This window comes from Cinclus cinclus, chromosome 24 (assembly GCF_963662255.1).
Source record: "Cinclus cinclus chromosome 24, bCinCin1.1, whole genome shotgun sequence".
Classification (NCBI taxonomy): Eukaryota; Metazoa; Chordata; class Aves; order Passeriformes; family Cinclidae; genus Cinclus; species Cinclus cinclus.
In genome coordinates this window covers 4,114,233-4,132,497 of record NC_085069.1, presented here as the reverse complement: position 1 = coordinate 4,132,497, position 18,265 = coordinate 4,114,233, and the positions used below count along the sequence as shown (strand labels likewise).

At 41.2% G+C, this 18,265-nt stretch overlaps 1 protein-coding gene across 1 annotated transcript; it reads right to left on the bottom strand.

The window, feature by feature from the left end:
• Positions 1-7,998: 7,998 nt before the first annotated feature.
• On the bottom strand, positions 7,999-13,420 carry MEOX1 (mesenchyme homeobox 1). The gene is made up of 3 exons (XM_062508214.1): positions 12,970-13,420; positions 8,952-9,124; positions 7,999-8,121 (listed from the first exon to the last, which is right to left on the bottom strand). The coding sequence occupies exons 1-3, from the start codon at positions 13,418-13,420 to the stop codon at positions 7,999-8,001; spliced, it is 747 nt and encodes a 248-aa protein (XP_062364198.1).
• Positions 13,421-18,265: the final 4,845 nt, after the last annotated feature.

The window sequence follows — 18,265 nt, the reverse complement described above, 5'->3', positions numbered from 1 at the left end:
AAAGAAACAATTTTTTTCCCCCAAAAAAGCAGTATTGAATAGTTCCATTTCCATGTCCAATTTAACTGCTGAAGTATGATAAAATGCTTTGAACTTGGAAAAAGAGTAACTCTTCTCTAATGCTTTCCTAAAGTCCACAAAGAAAAGAAAGAAGTTAGTTTAAGATATCCTGCAAAAGGCACGGGGGAACCTGCTGAAGGCTCCTGCTGTTTGGGGTCAGGGGCTGCACTGCACAGCCACTGACTTGGGACCAAACTCGAGGTTCTTGATTGATGGAAAAGCATTTGCCACTAATTTTCAGTGAGCCTAACTTGCTAACATGAACTGGCTGAGTGAACACAGAGACACTGTAACTGGGACAAATCCCAGCTTCCTCTGAAATTTTCAAATGCTTTTTTTGACTTCTGTCAGATTCCAGACAGATGAGATTTCCTTGGCATAGACCTATTCCATCTCTCCTCTGAATCACAATCAATCAGGACCTGGAGGGTAACTGATCAAGAGTGTGGGAAGAGAACCTGGCTTTGTGTTCAGATACAGCCTCAGCTGCCCACCAGCTTGCCTTCTCCCATGGGTCCTGCCTCTGCTACTACTCGTTTTCTGGAAAATCCCAATTTCAATTTGATTCCAAAGGTTGCTGAGTCCAATTGATACTGTTGTTTGTGTGATAGTGTAAAGAGTGAGTACATTCCTCAGGTCATAAATCATCTCAACCTGACCCCAATTAACTACAGACCTTGGATTTAATTTCTCTCAGTTCTCACCAGCCATAACAAATTAGGTCATTCTGTGTCAGTGAGACACTGGAGCAGACACCACTGGGAGCACCACAGAGGATTCTGGTCCAGTTATGCTGCAGGGAGAGTGAGGAGACAGAATGGATCATATCTTCCTGCTGCTTTCCAGATAGGAGTCATGGCATTCTTGGCAGCATAGGTAAAGGATTTTCATAAGGATACAGGAAAAGCACGGATCTGTAAGTTTTATTTGAATTTTGCTCCCATAAGAGAGTGAGGTGATCTTTGACACCTGTGGCTGCCTGCCTTGCATAAAATGATTCAGCTGCAAAATGACTTTTGTGCAAAAATCTGGCACCCAGTCAAACACATGATGAGCTCAGATGTGCATTACAGGCACCTGAACTGTCCTTCCCTCTTGAAGGCTCGTCCATTTTCACGTGACACATGGCAAAGACTGCATGTGAGCTGTAAAAGAGACTGTGCCCCTGGCTTTGGTTTGGAAAATGCACTTCTGTAGATCTGATGGTCAACAGATTCCTCAGGTTCAAGAGATTCTTCTGAATTGGTACAGCACCACTAGGAAGGATTCAGTGTTCTGTGGAACAAGAACTTTTTGAGCTCAGTGTGATGCTAGAAATCAAAAGGTTGTGGAAAGAGTGCTGAACCCATTGTTCCTGAGGCTGAGATTCATGCCTTGGATTTGAACAGGAAAATCCAAATGACTCTTTCCTATAATTCACTGCTTTCACTATGTTGTTTTACCAATAATGTTTATCTTGTTCTTTTAATGTTATCATGAAAGTGCAGTAACAATACAATAATGGTGAATAATCTAAAGTTCCATCCCTAAGGAAGACTAATCAGATCAGTTTACTGATTTAATGAGAAATTAATTAATTCTTTTTGTTTCCAATTAAAACTACCTGCCTTTAACCCTGTCTTATACCACAGACGACTACTCAATTGACTAATGTAGTTTTTATTTGTGAAACCTCATACTATTAAATGCAATGAGCTCATCCTTTTTCTTGGCGTCACCTCATCTCAATTCTGGCAGAGACACAAAGAAATTACAGCAGAGAGAAGACTGTAAAAAAGAGAGATCATTTTTCTCTTAAAAATAATGCTAGTCAAGTTGGCCGTGGCAGCTGTGAAGGAAAGTGAAAATTCAATCCCAGTTCCATATTTGAAGTTACACAGATTACAAATCCAACATTATTTCCCTTGCATTGTTTTCCATATGGTGAGTAATATTTTCCCTACGTATTCATGTGTGTACAGGATGTCAAAGCAACTGCAACTGGAAGAGATCTTTTCATTTGGAAGTGACCTGTAACAACCACTGAGTCCAACCACCTGACTTCAGGGCTGACCCAAAGTTAGAGGACATTACTAAGAATATTGTCAAGTGCACTGAAAGCTGTAGAAAGTTTCAGGCCCAGATTCCTCTCCAGCGCTTCTCTCACCTTGTCACTGGCTGAGAAATTCTCACAATGCACAAAGAAAAGGAACTGTGATGTGTCAGAGTAATGAGATAATGTGGGCCATATTTAATCTCTTGAAGAAGATCAATATTGAACCAGACAAGGACTCCAGACGCCTCAGTTCCCTCACCAGTGCTCTTCCAGCACTGGGCAGGTCCTCACCTGTTTGGGAAGGAGGGAACATGCACATGACTATTTTGGTTTTCTTCTTGATCCTAGGCTATTTTAAATGATGAAGTGTATCTGAGACAAGGCTGCTCTGAGGTAAGCACTGTGATATTAAATAATATCTCACGGTGCCACAAAGGGGTAAATGGGTGGGTTTCTGGCTTTCTTGGACTTTTTAAACAGCTCTGCCAGGACTGGGAGGCTTGCTGCTTTTTATTATTTTTTTTCCCCCCAGAAATCTTGTAAAGACACAGGAAGAATTTAATTACTGCAGAATGACTTTTTTCACGCTTATTTATTTAATGTTTGAATAGTTGAAAATATCTTCTCAATGTGTGCATTAAAGACTTCCTGCCTGGAGTGTGTGAAGGACCCTGAGCATTCACAGGATATAAACCAGATTCATTCTGGAACCCAGCAGTATAAACATGTCTTCAGTGCAGACAAGAACCCTTAAGTCTTGTAATGTGAAACATACTCCAGTTGTGTCTGTGTTTTCTTCTGCAAATAAACCAGTGAGAGATGTGCCTAAAACATTTTCCTGACACAATTTCTCACCTCATTATTTTATGCTCTTTTTAATAGATTTATTTTTTTTATTGGGATACTTTAGAGAAGTTTATAACTCAATCCAGCTAAATACAGGTGGCTTGAAGACAGCAAGTAGCCTGACACAAGTCCATGCTGCCAGGACTTTTAAGAAAGAGGCCTCATTTTATGTTTTGTGCCATTCCTAGGTATAATAATAGAATAGAGTATTTGATGTTTGTATATGTGAATGAAGATTGGATTCTTAAGCTACACTTTTCCCTAGAATCTCCTCTTCAATTAACTTCAGACAGAAAACAATTGTAGATAATTATTATGGAGAGTTATACTTCTATTCACTGGAAAATAATTTCCAGTCCAGATTTGTAAGATACCCTGACACTGGGACCAGGAGTGTGTCCTCCTCAGCTAAGAAAAGTGCATGGAGCAATTAAATTAGATCTGATAGGTTTATTTTTTTTTTCCTAAATTGGAAACTGTACAGATTCTCAACAGTTACATCACTTGTCTTCATCATCTCTCATGAAATAGAGAATGGAAAGTTTTGAAATGTAGATATACAGAAAAAACATCAAAATATAGAAATATAGAATTAAAAGCAGATAGAAGTATAGAACTGTTAGGATGTTTGTGGTGAGTATTGAAAGGACAAAACAATCCTTTTTTCGGTTATCTTTACAATCATAAACTTCAGTGTATCATTGCTGGGATAACACTCAGCTGATGATAAATTCCTGGTTGTAGGAAATATTTCACACGTGGCATTCCGGGTGCCAAATTAACCTCGGGCATGAGGGGTCCATAATAAACTTTCACTGAACTAAAAACTAAAGGATGTAAGGAAGCATGTCAGCTCACGTGCCTGTTTCCTGCTCCACAGCCAGGGATATTCAGCGTGACTGAGGGAGGCTTGAAAAAATGTTTTCTTCTTTAATAAGGAAAGAGAAACACGGCTCAAACGTCCGTGGTATGAAGTCACCATCCTCTCTGTTACTCACCCCCATTATCTCTTCTGCAATCTGCTCCCAGAGGAGCTTCCAGACAACCTTGGAAGCTTATCCCTGTCTAAGAGTTATTTAAAAGAATATAATAGCAGTTATGATATGGAGGAAGGGAACAGTGGTGTAAGAGTCTGGTACTGTATGAAAATCCTTCCTTCATGCAGAAACTAGAACAATGTGGCATTGTGTGTGGGGAGGGTGGGGATGGGGAGCCCACACCTGGACCCAGAGCTGAGGGGAAGCTGCCCCATCATAACTCACAAATACAGCCTGAAAGGCAAGAGCCTGAGCCTGAGGTTATTTTACAGCCACGCCAGGCAAGTTCCAGTCAGACAAAGCCCTTCTGCTGTAACCACTGGAAGAAAGTGGATTTCCTGTCCATCTGCCTAGAGGAGAAGTGTGGATCCAGTACAGAGTCCAGTAACTGGTGCACTTCTTGAAGGGGCTGTGCACTTTCCTCAAGGGAAGGGAATTACCCAAAATATGAGATAGTGGCTGATGAAACTTAATATAAGCACTGCTAGAGGTGGGGGAAGAAAATGGGGTAATTGAAAAATTGTGTGTTCTGTAAAATGCACTGATTTGTTGTGTGTGCTTGTTTCCATGCGTAGGAAATTCTACAGGAAGCAGGATTTGTAAGCTTTGCTCATGTAGACTATGTCCCAGTGAAAATCTCTGGCTGTGGAATGTTTTCTAAAGGGCTCTCTTGTTTCCCAGACAGCGTGAATTGGAGTGTTTGGTTCCTTATTCACAGCATGCCCATGAAATTTTTTACTGTGAGGGTGGTGAGGCCCTGGCACAGGTTGCTCAAAGTTGTGGATGCCCCATCCCTGGAGACATTCAAGGCAATATTTGACTGGCCTTGGGTTATCTTTGGAGTTTAAGTAGCTCCACTGACTGGAAAAATCACTGGCTTAAAGCTGTAGAATGGCATGGAGAAACCGAGGACTAACAACATAGGACACAGAACTTGTGAAACAAATCAAGGCCTCTTCTCCATTGGCATCTGGCTAGAAAGATAAAGAGTCCATAAAGTCTCTGACTCTAAGGAAAGCACTTTCTCTTTCTCTATTTAGAAAAGGCAGCACAGATATAAAGGGCTCCAGCACATATTTTTGTGTTTATACAGATATCCCTTTCTCTGTGGGCTGTTTGCACTGGCAAGAAGTCTCACTGCTCTGCTTGCCTGTGCTTCCCAGGGAATTCCTGCCAGACTTCTCGGATGCCAGGGAGTGATTGTGTGCTCAGATTATTTATTGAGAATAAGGCGTGGAAAACATTGCCAAACATCCCAGGTAGCTCCCCTCTGTTCTGTGAGGAGAATACAGCCTGATGTGTATTTCTGAGAAAAAATAATTGCAGGTCAAAGACTTTGCTCCCAGACAACAGGCCTTCCCTGGAAGATTCCTGGCACCAGAGGTTCAGAGGTCAAATGCTTTGATGTCAGGAGTGAAATGTTCCTTCTCAAAACACTAAAATATTAGAGTGAGCAGATTGTTTAATGAAGAAACTGCCTAAGCACAAGATCTCACAGGTGACTCATAGCTTATTTCTCAAAATTCAGAGCAAGAACTGTTTAGGAGCTGTAATTATGTGTACACACCAAGATGCCATTGATTAGTCTTTAAGTAAATTAGGATTCATAACGTTACCATTGACAGCTTCCTTGAAAGGGAGGATTTATTAGCCTCTCATCTGGGTGAGGAGCCAGTTTTGGTTTATGTTAGTAGCCAAGAACCCAAAAGTTTTAATCTCAAAATAAACTGCTCCTGCAGGTTGCAGACTTTCTAACCACAGTGGGGAGAAGCTGATGTACAGGGTTAAATGACTTAAGAGGTTACAAGGATAGATGTAAAAAAGAGCTCCTGCTCCATGGTGATTTGTGTCCCAGAAGAAGGGGGTAGGATATCTGAGCACCAGAGTTCTTCACAAAATACAGCTTTCTTTAGTCTTTGCCAAGAGCCAAGCTACTGAGTTTAGTCAGAGTCTAATCAGAAGGCACCAAGGTTCAAGAAGCAGAGCCAGACATTTTCTGTTCTTAAAGATAACAGTAATCTGTACCTTCTCTGTGCCTAGGCAATTTTTTTAGCCAACTAGTTTTATGTCACCTGAGTCGTGAGATTATGAACCTGTTTCTAACATTAGGTTTGTTAGCCAAAAGAATGGTGTCCTGTCACTGTTCACCCTTCTCACTGCTGGAGTAACTGGGATCTGACCATAACTCCATGTCTGTACCACCTGCCATTTAAATATCTACCACAAGTGTCCCAGGAGACAGCTGAGGGTATTTTTTCCTTATCATAAAGATCTGAAGAGACAGGGGTAGGTCTAGCTCAGAGAGAGAACATGCATACCCCTAAATGTTAGACCTGATTATATAGTATTATATAAATTATATCCACAGAATTTACATGGGTTTGCATCCATGCTGGGACTGCAAGTTTGTGGAGAGGTCCTGTGTGAGACATCCCTGATGCTGTTTCCTTCCAGTTTTTTGTTTGTTTGTTTGTTTGTTTTAGGGGCAGAGGATTGTTGGCATTGTGTTTTGGGTAACTGTTCTTTTTTTGGATAAAGTGGATAAGAGCAAGTAGTGCAGTAGTAGTGCAGTGACCTAATTCACTTCCTCAGTGCTGCTCAAGTTTCTTTTGTTTTAAATAATTTCTTTAAAAAAATAATGATTCTTTTAAATTGTTTTTTCACAAATATATACTCTAAACTGTTGATTTTTTTCATCTGTCAATCAGAGTTTGGAAATGTTGAGAAGGAATGTAATTGTATGTTTTTTCTTAGTAGATACAGTAAGCAGCTCTTTGAAAAGAATGCAGCATCTCTGTTAAAAATAAAAAAAAATGATATTTATCAATTTTGAGGTCTTTTGCAAGTGGAATTACCACTAACAGCTTTATAAACATATAATCCAGATATACAAATTTGTACCCAGCATATCTACAATTCACATGCAACCACAACAGCAGTGCATCAGAGCAAGGTGAAAGGCTGCAGCTGCAAATAATGGTTACCTTTGAAATATTTTAACCAAAATTTCAGTATTCTCAATAGTCATAATGTAGTACACTAGTGTAAAATTCTGCTTAAAATATGGCATTAGTACATGAAACAGAAGATATAAGAAATGGGAGCAGGCACTATGCTTTTCTAAATCATCATAATTTGATACACTCCAAGTTTTGGTTGAAAGCAGTGATAAGTTAGACTGGGAATGTTCTTAAATGTTCTTAAGACTTCTGGTGGTGCTGTGGCAGTTTATTGGAAAACTGAATACCAAAATAGTGATTTTACCTGTTGTGTTGAGAGTTCAATCTCTGCTGTGCCTGCTGGGACCTTTGGTAATGACTGCTTTGAAAAAGTATTTGAAACTGAGATCTAGCAATTTCAGGATTTATAGTAAGCTTGGAAGAAATCTCCCTCTGCAAATTGCTGCCATCAACAAGGCACCGACCTTCTTGGACTGCCAGTGTGAAAGCCATCTCTTCTGAAACTGGTGAGCAGACTTCCATGTATATGTATTTTTAGTCTCACATTTTATTTTGTAATCTTATTGCCTAGTCATACAGGAGTTCAACTAATTTTGCAAGAAAAATCAGTGACTATCAAAGTATTTATTTCTCTCCAAGTAGGGCGCAAGGAAAATGTGGACTGTCAAATCCAAATGCAGACTGAAGAGGTGTGACCAAGGAAAGCCTGGATGTGAATACAGCTGCATATGCTGACTAACAGCCTGGATTTTCTGCATGTTTGAGAATCTTGATAACATTACTCCCATTTTATATTCAGTGTTTGTTGTTTTTTCTGCAGACACATCTGTGCTAGTAAGACAGTTCAAAAGACAAAAATCAAAGCCATGTTCTCCTTTGGCTCTTCCCCCCTCCGTGCTCCTTAATTGCCTCTGTAACCTCAAGTATCATGCCCCTTTTAAAGACTACGGCCTACAGAATTGGCAGGCAGGGTGATCTCATTGTGTAGCTGATTCCAAGCAGTCGCACCCACATTCCAGTCAATGGCTTTCTCCAAACTCCTCTCCCATTGCTGCAGAGATTACTCCGAGCTGGGGGAGGCAGCAGAGTCCACATCTTCCGTGTCATGTTCGTGTGGGGGCACTGCTTGCCCACCTTTAACACGTTTCCACTTCATTCTTCTGTTTTGAAACCATACTTTGACCTGGGTGATAAAAAGAAAATAATTACTTATTGCCTCAACCTGAGCTCTATAAGCAGAGCTATGCATATGTGTGTAGAGAGATGATTTGTGGAATTCTACATGACAAGGTGAACAGAGCCTCACAAGTTTGACCATTTCTCTAATACAGGCTGGAACAATTCTTTCTAAAATGCTCCACACAGATGTTCCTCTGAAACCCTCAAAGGTAGTACAAGTGCTTTACCTAGACTCTGTCTTAATTTCAAATAAGGCACAATGCCTCTCATGTATTTTTAACATCTAGATCATCCAATCTAATGCATTAGGAATTTTAATTTGCCTCACATAATTACTCAGTTCTTCTGCTGTCCATTTAGCCTTGATAAGGAAACCTGGTCTGAGATGACAATGAGAGATATATAAATACCTCTCTCCACAAAACTCTGTATAATTGTCTTTCCTTATCACCTCAAAATACCACCTGACCCAGGAAGAATACATGTATCAAACGTTCATTCAAATAATTTCCTGTTAGTCAAAGTCTAAGGTGATATACATATTCCATACGTAAACCTTGATATATCAATATGTAGCAATGAATTGTAGTAAACAAGAACTCATTACAGACCAGTTATTACCAAGTCTATCTTTAGTTTAGAGAAACATAATTAAATTTATTAACCCCTTACAGAAATGTGTAAGGAAGGTATTTGAAAGAATGTGGAGGCTTTGTTTTAAAATGCCTCTGTGCCATTGCAAAAGCAGACCCATGAGTAACAAATCTGGTTTTTAGCATTAGGGATAAGCTGTGGAAGAAGAAGGCGCTGGGGAGACAAGGGTTTGGAAAGTACTTGTCTTTCGGTGAGATCCAGGTTCACAGCTATCTCGTATCTCCTGAGCCTTGTCAAGTAGTTATGGTGGGCAAATTCAGCTTCCAGCTCCCGCAGCTGCTCCTTTGTGAAAGCTGTCCTTTCCTTCCGTGATTTACTGCTGGCTTCTGCCTTATTGCTTGAGGTCTGGTTCTCTAAGAGGCAAGCACACTTGTGTAATTTGTGGTTATGTTGATGCATGTGAACATGTGCAGTTGCAGAGATCTAAACAGCTCCTTGAAGTGCTCAGTGGAAGCTTTAAGATGTTTGCTTTATGCCCCCTCGAGCTCAGCATGTCTGAGTGGTGTTGCCAGCCTTGGTTTTGAGAGGACAGAGGGGTGACAGCTCAGTCAGGGTGGGGAGTGTTGTCAGAATTACCTGGGAACAGGAGCTGCGGAAAGAAGCTCTCAGTCCTTGCTGCCATTGCACTGAAAGATTTTCCTTCCCCACATTTTTACTTTTATTTGTTATATATGTATCTTCATGCTCCCCTGATCTACCATACAGCAGGCAGCCAAGTACATGCAGCATACAGGATGTTAGGAGTATATGTTGCCCAGCTTTGGTGCAGGACAAAAGAACAAATCAGTCATGCATGTGGTGCATGGCCTGGAAATACTGGGGATGTGGGGCAGTAAAACAAGCAAAAGCAGAAAAACAGTCCTGGGATTTTTGCCCAGACCCACCTTGAACACTCCCGTTTTTAAACTTTTTCTAATCTTGCTAAATGAAAAGTAGAAGCGGATCTGGTGTCTGTGTACATGACTGGCCTCAGTATCATCACTGTCATTGTCATGTCCTGAAAAATCTGTTTGCTATTTGCGTACATTTTTGCAATGTAGTCAAGAGTTGTACTTCAATGCCCAATTCCAAGCCATAGCCAAAGTGATGCTGAACCAATTACGATAATAAGCAAACATGAACTGACTTTGCCTGAGACCGTGGCGACATTTTTAATTTCTTTTCGTCTTTTAATATTTTATCTTTTTCTTTTTTCTTTTCCATTCTTTTTATTTTTTTTTCTCATGTGTTTTTAAAGTTGGTGCTCAAAGAATCTCCAAGCAATGCAAGGAAGAATGCATTTTTAGTGAGCAAAGGCCAAACTGCCAGTGTTTCAGGGACTCAGTTTTGTGAGTTCCTTGACTCTTTCTCCCCTCTTGCTCTTCTTGCTAGATTCCCTGAACTAAACATGCTGGTAGCATTTTTGTTATCCTGAGAATTAATTACTTAATTTTTATGTGTAACCAGTACGCAATGGAGTTCTGTGGGTCCCAGCATAGTATTTCTACATAGAAATGATAAGCAAAATGGTAACAATATGAGCATGATGTGCAGCTTCATCTTTCAGGTGTCATTTTGCTGGCCAAAGTAGTAAAACTGGAGAAATCTGTGAGGTGTGACTGTCGGCTTTGTGACTGCTCTGGTCTTATCTCTGCCCATCAGCAATGGAGAAATCAAACACAGCTCCCGTTACTGGTCATGCACACAGGGACCAGTGTGTCACATGCTGCATCTGGATTGCTTTCCATTCCAAGGGAATTAGTCTGGTTTGATCCATACTGATTTTGCTACTTCAGAAATCCACAAATAAAGATGGACAATATACATGAACAGAACTGCAGAAATTTCTCCCCATGTTTTTGCCCAGAGTTTAACAATGCCCTTTGTTCTCATCCCATACTGCACAGACACACTGCCATGTTTCCCAGGGGCTCACGAGTGTGACTTGGGAGGGAGAAGTGGGGAAGCAGGGTTAGAAGTGTGGAAGCAGGGTTAGAAGTGGGGAAGCAGGGTTAGAAATGTGGAAGCAGGGTCTGAAGTGGGGAAGCAGGGTCTGAAGTGTGGATCTTCTTGCTGGGAACTCCCACCAGCTTCTGGGAGCCTTGAGCTCAAGGGCTTCCCCTGGGGTCTCTGCTGCCCTCACACACACCTGGAGGGTGCAGCAGCTCTCCAGTGCTTTCAGCACGTGGCAGAAAATACAAACAAGTAACTAATGCAAAGTACTCGTGAGCTCATCACAGCCCTGTGGGAAGGACTCCCTTTCCAAGGGGCAGTTTCACCAGTCTGCATATCCCAAGAAAATGGGAATAATTTAAAATGGATATTTGGATATTTCTGGGAGCAGAGTAGGATAGGCAGCTTGGAATCTCTCATCCCTGCGTGCCACAGGGTATTGTCAAGAGACAATGCTTACCCATGGTTTGGGGTTCTGTGAGATTCCAGAAGTGGAAATGTGGCCCAGCTGCTTCAGTTTTGACAACAGAATGTGAGAAATGATAAATATGTGACAGGACAAACCATCTAGGTTTTTCCTACTGTGCTGCCGTTTAAAAAGAAGAAAGGAGAGCAAGGGACATTCAGGGAAGGGAAGTTCAGGGAAGTTCAGGGAAGGGAAGTTCAGGGAAGTTCAGGGAAGTTCAGGGAAGTTCAGGGAAGGGGAAGGGGAAGGGGAAGGGGAAGGGGAAGGGGAAGGGGAAGGGAAGGGGAAGGGGAAGGGGAAGAGGAAGGGGAAGGGGAAAGGGAAGGGGAAGGGGAAGGGGAAGGGGAAGGGGAAAGGGAAGGGGAAGGGGAAGGGGAAGGGAAGGGGAGATGCTGCTTAGGAAGCAGAGGCAGATGTGTATCTCCCAAGAACTGTGTCTCCTTCCCAATCAGCTTCAATGCTGGGTTGAACTTAACAGCTGCCTCTCCCCAGGGCTGCAGGGTCACCAAAAGGTGGAACCCCAGACCTCCCAGGGATGTCATTGCTTTCAGCTCCCTGAAATGAAGAGTGTAGGGGACAGCAGCAAGTATGAAAAGAAAATGTGACAAGTGCTAGAAAGAGAGAATAAAGGAGCTCTTCTTCTACTTAAAACAGGGAGATGTGCTTTGGAATCAGCCTCTTTAAGGATAAAGATATCCCTCTAATATGAGTAAGCTGAAATATGCTGTTTACGTATGACTAGCTGATGTTTAATGAAAGCATTGTTCACCTATTACGTTATTAATTATTTATATTTATTTATTATTTATATTAGTTTATTATTAATTAATCATTACTTTATTTAAACTTCTTTGCACTTGGGAAAGTTTTGCTTAAACATACTTTTTCAATATAAATGAACTTACATTCTACAAATGTCTGCAAAACCTAGAAATTAGTATTTTTATCCCTGCAGTCTCTGCCTGTGAAATGGGGCTACTGGAAGATATTCTTCACTTGGTAGCAGGGCTGTGGGAAAAAGCACGCTGCAGCTTGTAAATGAATACTGTGGCATTTAAATGCATACAAACACCTTAAATTTTAACAACTTCCTTAAGAAAAAAATAATTTTACACATATTTCACAGATTTGGATCTGAGATATCAGTAAGTTAGAGTTTGTGTAACTATGAAATTATTGATTTTTATACTGTAGAAAGAATGTGTTTTGCTAGTTAGGATGACACCATGAAAGCCATGTTAATTTTCTGCATTGTTGGACATTGTACTGATGGGCAAACTTTTAGTACCCCCTGTTTTGAGGTTAAAATATTTAACATTTATTGAGACTGAATAGAATTTATATTTAAAGGAAGACTTTGCCTCTTGTACTTCTTACCATAAACTGAGATGTCAAATTCCTAGTATGACATTTCCAACTACTACAGGCAGCTCAGGATGAGGGATCTTTACTCTCTGCCATTCTCTTTTTGCTCAGACAAATGGCAGGTGTGAATATGTATCTCCACATCCTAGGACTTTCAGTTCTGTATGTACATGCCATGTGATTCCTGTTCAGTTACAGCAAATGTGCATTGTGCTGCTGAATGAAATGCCTAGTTCAGAACCCAAGATCTGCAGGAGTGAAATACAAAGACCAGATTAAGACAATTAGTTACAGTGCTGTTACTGTCTAAAGTTTCCCCAGTCAAGTATTATGAAATGTTTTGCTCATCAGCTTTCTTTCTTAACTCCCAGTCTCACCAGGGGTTCTCATTCCATCTCCTGCACTCTACCACAACCCTGATTTCATATCACCTACCTGACCTTTCCTTTTTCCTTTTGGATGGCTTTTTCTCAGAGTCACTTGGAGGATTTGCTGGTGCCTCATCATCTTCATCTGCACCCACAGCCACACTCACTAGGCTGGGGCTACTGCCCTCCTGCTCTCCAGAAGCCAAGGCCAGTCCTGGATTGATGCCTCTTGTGGCCTCAGCTGCTGCCAGGTGCCAGTCGGAGCGCTGGAACGGGGGGTGCTGCTCCACAAGCGCCCGCTCCTCCTGCGAGAAGCTCTGGGGAGCTGTCACCAGGCAGGAGGCTGAGAAATCGGAGTAAGCAGCAAAATCTGATTTTTGCTGGAAGGAGAATGGTGCTGCTGGATAGTGGCTGAGCCCTGGAGCTGTGGTCAGGTCGGCGTGGGAGCTCCTCACACAGCCCCACAGCAGGGTGGGAGGCTGTGGGCTGCGCATGCAGCTGCTGCTGCTGGGATCCATCTGCCTCCAGTCCTGTCCACACCTCAGTGCTCCTGCCTGCTGACAGCTCAGCCTTCAAAAGAGAGGAGAAGCAGAGGGAAACGCTTCCAAATTTTACAGAATACTCCTCCTTAAACAACAGTTTGCTTGTGGGATTGATGCTGTTGCAGGTTTGCTACTTTAGGAACTCTAGCTCTAAAGGTCTTCATTGCCCTAACTGGGGCAACCAGATTTGTGCAGGGATTGCCATGAGTTGCTTCCTTGAAGTGAAGTGCTGGGCATGAGTGAAACACTTTTTAAATACTGTGCTGGGGAGACAGTGACAAGTTTGTGGAGTGAAATGTGAGCGAGGGGAGGGAGGGGTTAACACACATACCCACAGCCCCTCCAACCAAAGCAAAGCAGGCAGCTATTAATCATCTGAAACCTTATATGCACATCTAATGGGATTTGCAGATGGAGCCTTTTAAAGAAACAATGTCTGTATTTTTTTTTTTAAGGGAAAGAGCAGCACACAAAAAAGTCTTTAATGTTTCCTTGTAACACTATGAAGTTATTTTTATTGCACTGTTAACAAAATTCTCCATCTTGGGTTTAGAAAAAGCCCTAAAACAGAATTCAATAGACACCAAATTTCAAGAACTCAAGTGGGAAATAGAAGTAAGAAAGGATTTCACTAATTATATATAATTTAAGCCCCAAACCTAAGATTTAAAAAATTATTAAACCTGGCTTGTACACACATGCAAGGCTTTGAGTGATGTTTGTTTGTTTTGTTAGATTTGTAACACGTGTATTTGCTGAGAGTTGGATTTGCTGCCAGTGGCAGTTATTCTTTCAGTATTCTACTTTCTAGGGAATTTTCAGTACATCCTCCTGCAAGGAAATCTCCTGATTTTATGCCAATGAAAGACATATTTTTCATCTTCTGTTGAACATTTTATAGTTTTTCCAAACAGAAAGCAGATTTTTTAGACCCTAGAGCCATCCCAGCTGAAAAGACATTAACAGGGAATCTGTTCTCAATCCCCTTTTTACAGAATTCTGGCAGCTGAGAATGCCCCAAACCCTGCTATGCCAGGGTAACTGCAACTCCTCTCAAGGTTGTTCTCCATATTTTTAATGACTATGTATGCATGTGTTCTGTGTTTCCAGAATCTTCTTGCAACCATTTCAAATTCTCTCCCAGGCCTTGCCCCACATTGTGCGTGCCTCTTTTTTCTCCTACCATGGGGTTTTGTGTTGTCTTAGGAGCACAGAGATTTAACAGACATGAGGTCTTCATTTTTCACAGGAGCTGAAGTAATAAGTTACTCTGGATTTTGTATCATTCAGAATTGTAAAATTTCATGGAATCTGGGTGAGGTGGGGAATGTGTTTATCCTGTTATATCTGTTGGTTTTTGGAACTTGGCCATTTCCAGGAAATCAAATTATTTTAGTTTAGATCCTTCTGAACGAGAATATAAAAATCCAATTACTTTAGTTTAGATCCTTCTGAACAAAACCAGCAATTTCCTTTCTATCACAGGAATCTAAATTTTAATGCAAAATACTCCGTATATGACAGCTAACTCATTCTCTAGGAAGAACTCGCCTAAATACTTAAATCTGTTGCTCTGTTGCATTAAATAGCAAATATTTAAAAGCATTTCACACCCACAGGCAGGAGGAAGAAGCCCAGACTGCTCTTTTTATGAAAAGCCAGGTTATGATGAATTTGTGAATGTTGCGAATGTTTCAGGCACCTGCAGAATCTAAGTCAGAGCCCACAACATTTTGCCAGCGCGGAATATTTAATTTATATTCTGTGTGCATTGTCATATGTTTAACACTTCACTTACGCGGGTTCCTGGGGTTTGTATGAATTCAGACCGTTCTTCAGTCCTGCCTTTAATCCATAACAAAATCTGTCTAATGGACAGAAGAGGAAGGAGGATTGTCCTCGGGTCAGGACCGGCCTTAGGCCTCCACACAGGAATCATCCCCAGGCCTGAGCAGGGCTGCACCAAATCCCCGCACACGGCTCCGCCTTGCAGTTTAGGCTGCCCAGAGCTCGATGTGCTGCCGGATTGTTCGATTTATCGCTGTTATTCCCAGCTGCAGGCGGCAGGGCCCGGCCCGGAGCCCTCAGGCCCCGCGGCTCCCGGGCCCGCAGCTGCCGCTGTCGCTCGGAGCGCAGCGGGGGCCGCGCATCCCCTGACACTTCCCTCCTGTAAAAACAACAACAACAACAAAAACCTGCCCCTCCTGCCAAACCCCATTTGTTGGCTGGGGCAGCCACCTTTAACCTTCCTAAAGTCAACATCTCTGCGGTCAGGCACTGAGAAATGGGTGGGAAAATGGCGTGGATGGAGGTGGCGTGTGGTGAGGAGCGCTCCCGTAAGGAGCTGAGGGAGGCACAGATTTATCCCTGAGGTTTTTATTTCTCCATTCCGATATTTCCCCAGGTCAGGAGCAGGCCCAGCAGAGTGCAGGAGAGCTGGAGAAGTGGTGACAAGTGTGTAAAACAAAGTTCACTTTCCTGGTAGATTTTAAAAGGTTTAATGAAAGACAATGAGACAAACAATAAAGTAAAAGGTTGTACAGCCGGGTGCTCGGCCTTCAGCCAAGAGCACTCCTGCTGCTTTGGAGACAACCCTTAAATTCAGCAGCCCCTTGCATATTCATACACCCATCTTACATTTTCAGACCTTTTTATAAACTATTTTCCATATTCCAGGAACTGTTCTACATGGCCACTCCTTGAGTCTGCCTTTTTAGAACAACTGTGTTTCTTGGCTGTGGTTTTAATTTCTTTTTCTTATTAGTCTTAATTTGGACTGTGGTCTTCAATTTTTACAGATGGTTGGTTCTGGTAGCTGGTCTATCAGTAGTAGATGTGTTCACTGAGTGTTACCCAACCAAGGTAGCTCACTTACTACAAAGACACTTTATCACCTTATGTCACTCCTAAAGAAAATGGTATCTTAAACCAAATTTCAACACCACACATATAATACCCACCCCAATATTTGCAAAAAGCCAATACCATGATATGTATTTATAACACAAGGACAGGCACAGCAAGCACCTGGGAAGGAGAGGAGAAGGAGCTAGAGCAGCTGGGAGAGCTGGGGAGGAAATGCCAGGCCCAGAGATGGGCTCTGTGTATCTATTTGAATAGTTTTCTCAGCCTTTCTGGAAGAATAAAAGAGTAGAAGAAGTGTACCTAGAAAGGAAAAATCTCCTACCAATGAAAGTTAAGAGCCATGTGATTTAGTGCTATTGAAAGATGTCAGATATTGGACAAAATGTCATGAAATGTTAACTTGCATTTTGATGCAATGCTATGTGACAGATTAGTCGAGTTTAAAAGGCCTGTATTTGCAGGAAATCAGTATTAGATTTTTTGATAATTTGAAGGAAGAGATTTAGAGAGGAAGTCTGCATTCCTTCTTAAAAAAAAAATTAAAAGTGGCTATTTTGTAACAGTGATATCACAGTTTGATGATATAACTATCTCTCTTCTCCCTAAACATCTACGAACAAGTTTTCAGTCAATTTGTAGGGAATTTTGAAGCACAAATTATATGTAATATCAGAGAAATAGTGTTGAAGAGAAGATGCCGAACAACCAGCTCCTCGATCTGCAGTAGTATAATGAATATCTGAAATTAAGTGAGTAAATAGTGCTTTTGGCTCCAAAGCCTTTAACCTAAAACGTGCTACACTTACTGAGACAGAATGTCTGCCTTGCTCTGCAGATGGGGAGCTGCCATCACCACCACAAGTGTTTCTAATTTTATGATAATATTTCCCTTAGCACTAAGTCAATATTTCCGGGATTAATTAAATTTGATGGCTTCACAATAGTGAAGGAAAAAAAAAAAAGAAATCCTGCTTCAGGTAGAGGAAACATCTAGAAGTGTAAGAGACACTTACATGATAATTTATCTTAGGACAGAGAGCAGTAGAAGCAAAAAGCAGAGGAAAGAGGGGGCCAGGTTTAAGTTTGCAGAAATACTAAAATGAAAAATACCGTCTAGGAGCTGCTGTAATGTTACATAGTGTTTTGTTCCTAAAAAAATTGACACGAAACCCTCAAAAAAAAGGGTGCTACTGTCATTGATATTGGGAAATTAGATACAATAAATTCTAGGATGGGTAGATGCATACATGTTTTTCTTTTATGTTAGATCTGTTCCCACTTAAGTGGGATTTTTTTTTTACACAATTTGTTTAAAACATTGTCTTTTTGGTTTCTCTTCACAATTAAGGAGTGAGTATGAATGCAAATAGACAAATATTTATAATATTGATTGAAATTGAGCAATTAGAGGAAAAAACAAGTTCTGTTTTTTCAGCAGCTGTGTGCTAAGGGAGCAAAGATCTTGACTTGCAAGCCTAGACACAACTTCTGTATTCCTTGCTTGTCTCTTGTCTTGAAGTTCTTTTTTGTGGATTTGAGGCCCAGCACCATGTAAAGATGAGGAATATCCCTCCCTTGAAAGATCATAAAAGCAAATAGTGTCTCAGCTACAACATTAATCCTTAAGACAGGGAAGACCATTTGCCAAAAACTTTGATAAATCATCTTTTTTTTAAAGACTCTTTTAAAATCATCTTTTAAAGACTCCTGTCTTGATGTTGTGCATGCTTTTGTAGTTATTTTGTGGAGAGCTGAATGTCCTGAACAAGGTCCAAGGCAACAGAAAACTTCTATTAAATCAAGAATATTTTGTAAGGTCAGCAAAGGAACAGTTAAAGAGTTTGACTGGCAAATAGTTTGAAAAATGCAAAATTAGCTCATCTTTTGGCAGACTGCAAAACTCTTCTGTTCTTTTCATCAGATAACATGAAAGAAGCAGGAATCATGGCATCCCCA

What these genes read in the sequence shown, in the direction of transcription:
- MEOX1 (XM_062508214.1), bottom strand. Translation starts at nt 13,420, where the DNA reads ATGGATCCCAGCAGCAGCAGCTGCATGCGCAGCCCACAGCCTCCCACC. An exon ending in AAGGAAAAAGGAAAGGTCAG is followed by an intron (nt 9,125 to 12,969) that starts GTAGGTGATATG and finishes CTTGCCTCTTAG; the next exon opens with AGAACCAGACCTCAAGCAAT. An exon ending in TGGATCTCACCGAAAGACAA is followed by an intron (nt 8,122 to 8,951) that starts GTACTTTCCAAA and finishes TTTATCACCCAG; the next exon opens with GTCAAAGTATGGTTTCAAAA.